General features: G+C 61.7%; 1 protein-coding gene across 1 annotated transcript in view; it reads right to left on the reverse strand.

Annotated features, from left to right (window-relative positions):
• Nucleotides 1-74: 74 nt before the first annotated feature.
• Nucleotides 75-1,361, reverse strand: part of RUSC1 (RUN and SH3 domain containing 1) — a gene marked incomplete at its 5' end in the record, with an annotated part of 2,657 nt that continues 1,370 nt past the window's right edge. The window contains 2 exons of the mRNA XM_010186068.1: nt 75-243; nt 722-850. Of these exons, the coding sequence (XP_010184370.1) occupies nt 75-243; nt 722-850 (298 nt within the window). The remainder of the gene's footprint in view (nt 244-721; nt 851-1,361) is intronic.

The raw sequence follows: 1,361 nt of genomic DNA on the forward strand, positions 1-1,361 counted from the left end.
TGAGGACATGGCAGGAGCTGGTTCCTTCCCCGTGGTGGCACCCGCTGCGGCGCTCAGCTGCCTCCTCCGCCTCCTCACAGAATCAGGGATGTGTAGCCCACAGGAACTAGGCCAGTGCTGTTTCCATGGCAGCAGCGGATCCAGTCTTCATCCACGGTGGAGAGCAGCTGCAGGATGTCCCCTTTCTGGAAGCTGAGGTGACCGTCGGTGGTGCCTGTGTGGTCACACAGCGCCCGAACTGACCTGCACAGCAAACGCCATCAGGGAGGCACCTCCCCAGGGACCCTGGGTGCCATGGGGGGAGCCCCCCAGGGCTCAGGAGAGGATTTGATGCTCCTGTGAGCCAGCGACACATGCGCATACACAGACACAGACAGACACACGTATACACACACACACACACACAGAGCCACACACACACACAGCTATGAATCCAGAAAGAGCACGAGAGAAAGAAAATGCTCAAAATTGCCCTAAAAACGTCAGAGAAAAACAACTGGTGACAGCAAGACAGACACACGGGGGTTCAACCACAGCACAGCAGGAGAGGAGGGGGGGATCCCCAGGGGAGCAGTCAAGGTGCAAGGAAGCAGCAAGGAGCCGTGCCAGCCTTTCCCTGGAGAGGTGTGGGACAGCCCGGCTCTGCCTGGAAACAGCTCCTGTCTCCCCAAAAGCCCACCAGCAGCTTTCCAGCCCCAAACACTGTGGTGCCCTGCATCACCTGTGGGTCTGGGATGTGTTGGCTGTGCTCCTCTCTGGCTGTTCCTGATTGCGGGACTTCTCCGACGCCAGCCCCTTCACCACCACGGCCAGGACGCGTGCGCTGGGGGACAGCCAGCTGGAAGGGCGCCTGCCACAAAGCAGAGGAAGGCACAGGCTCGTCTAGGGGAGCCTTTTCCCAGCCATCCTGCTCAGGAACAGGTTCTGGTGATCTGGCCAACTTACCTGGACCTGGCTGAGACAGTGTCAGGACTGGGAGGGACGTTCCTGGCAGAGGGACTGGTGGCTCCAAAGAGCCGGCCCAGCCACGCACCCTTGCTGGGACCAGGAAGCGCCGCTGGGGGGGAAGGGGCTGCGCTGGCCCGAGGCTCTGGGGAAGCAGCCGGGAGGTTCTCTCCAGCAGCAGGACTGGTGGGAGCTCCAGCTCCAGCGGGCAGGATGGGGGCTTCAGGGGAAGAGGTCCCAGAGGTGTCAGCACTGCTGCTGGGCTTTGAAGTGGGGAGGTCGGGGACAGCTTTTGTCTGAAGAAGCTGCAGCTCCGTGCCTCCAGGCTCATTCACGGATAGGGGGGATCGCGCAGCTTGGATGGGGCTGGGCTCCCCTGCAGCTGCCCGCAGCTTTGTCCACCAGACAAAGGGGAA

Source organism: Mesitornis unicolor, unplaced genomic scaffold (assembly GCF_000695765.1).
Source record: "Mesitornis unicolor isolate BGI_N332 unplaced genomic scaffold, ASM69576v1 scaffold32116, whole genome shotgun sequence".
NCBI classification, from domain to species: Eukaryota; Metazoa; Chordata; class Aves; order Mesitornithiformes; family Mesitornithidae; genus Mesitornis; species Mesitornis unicolor.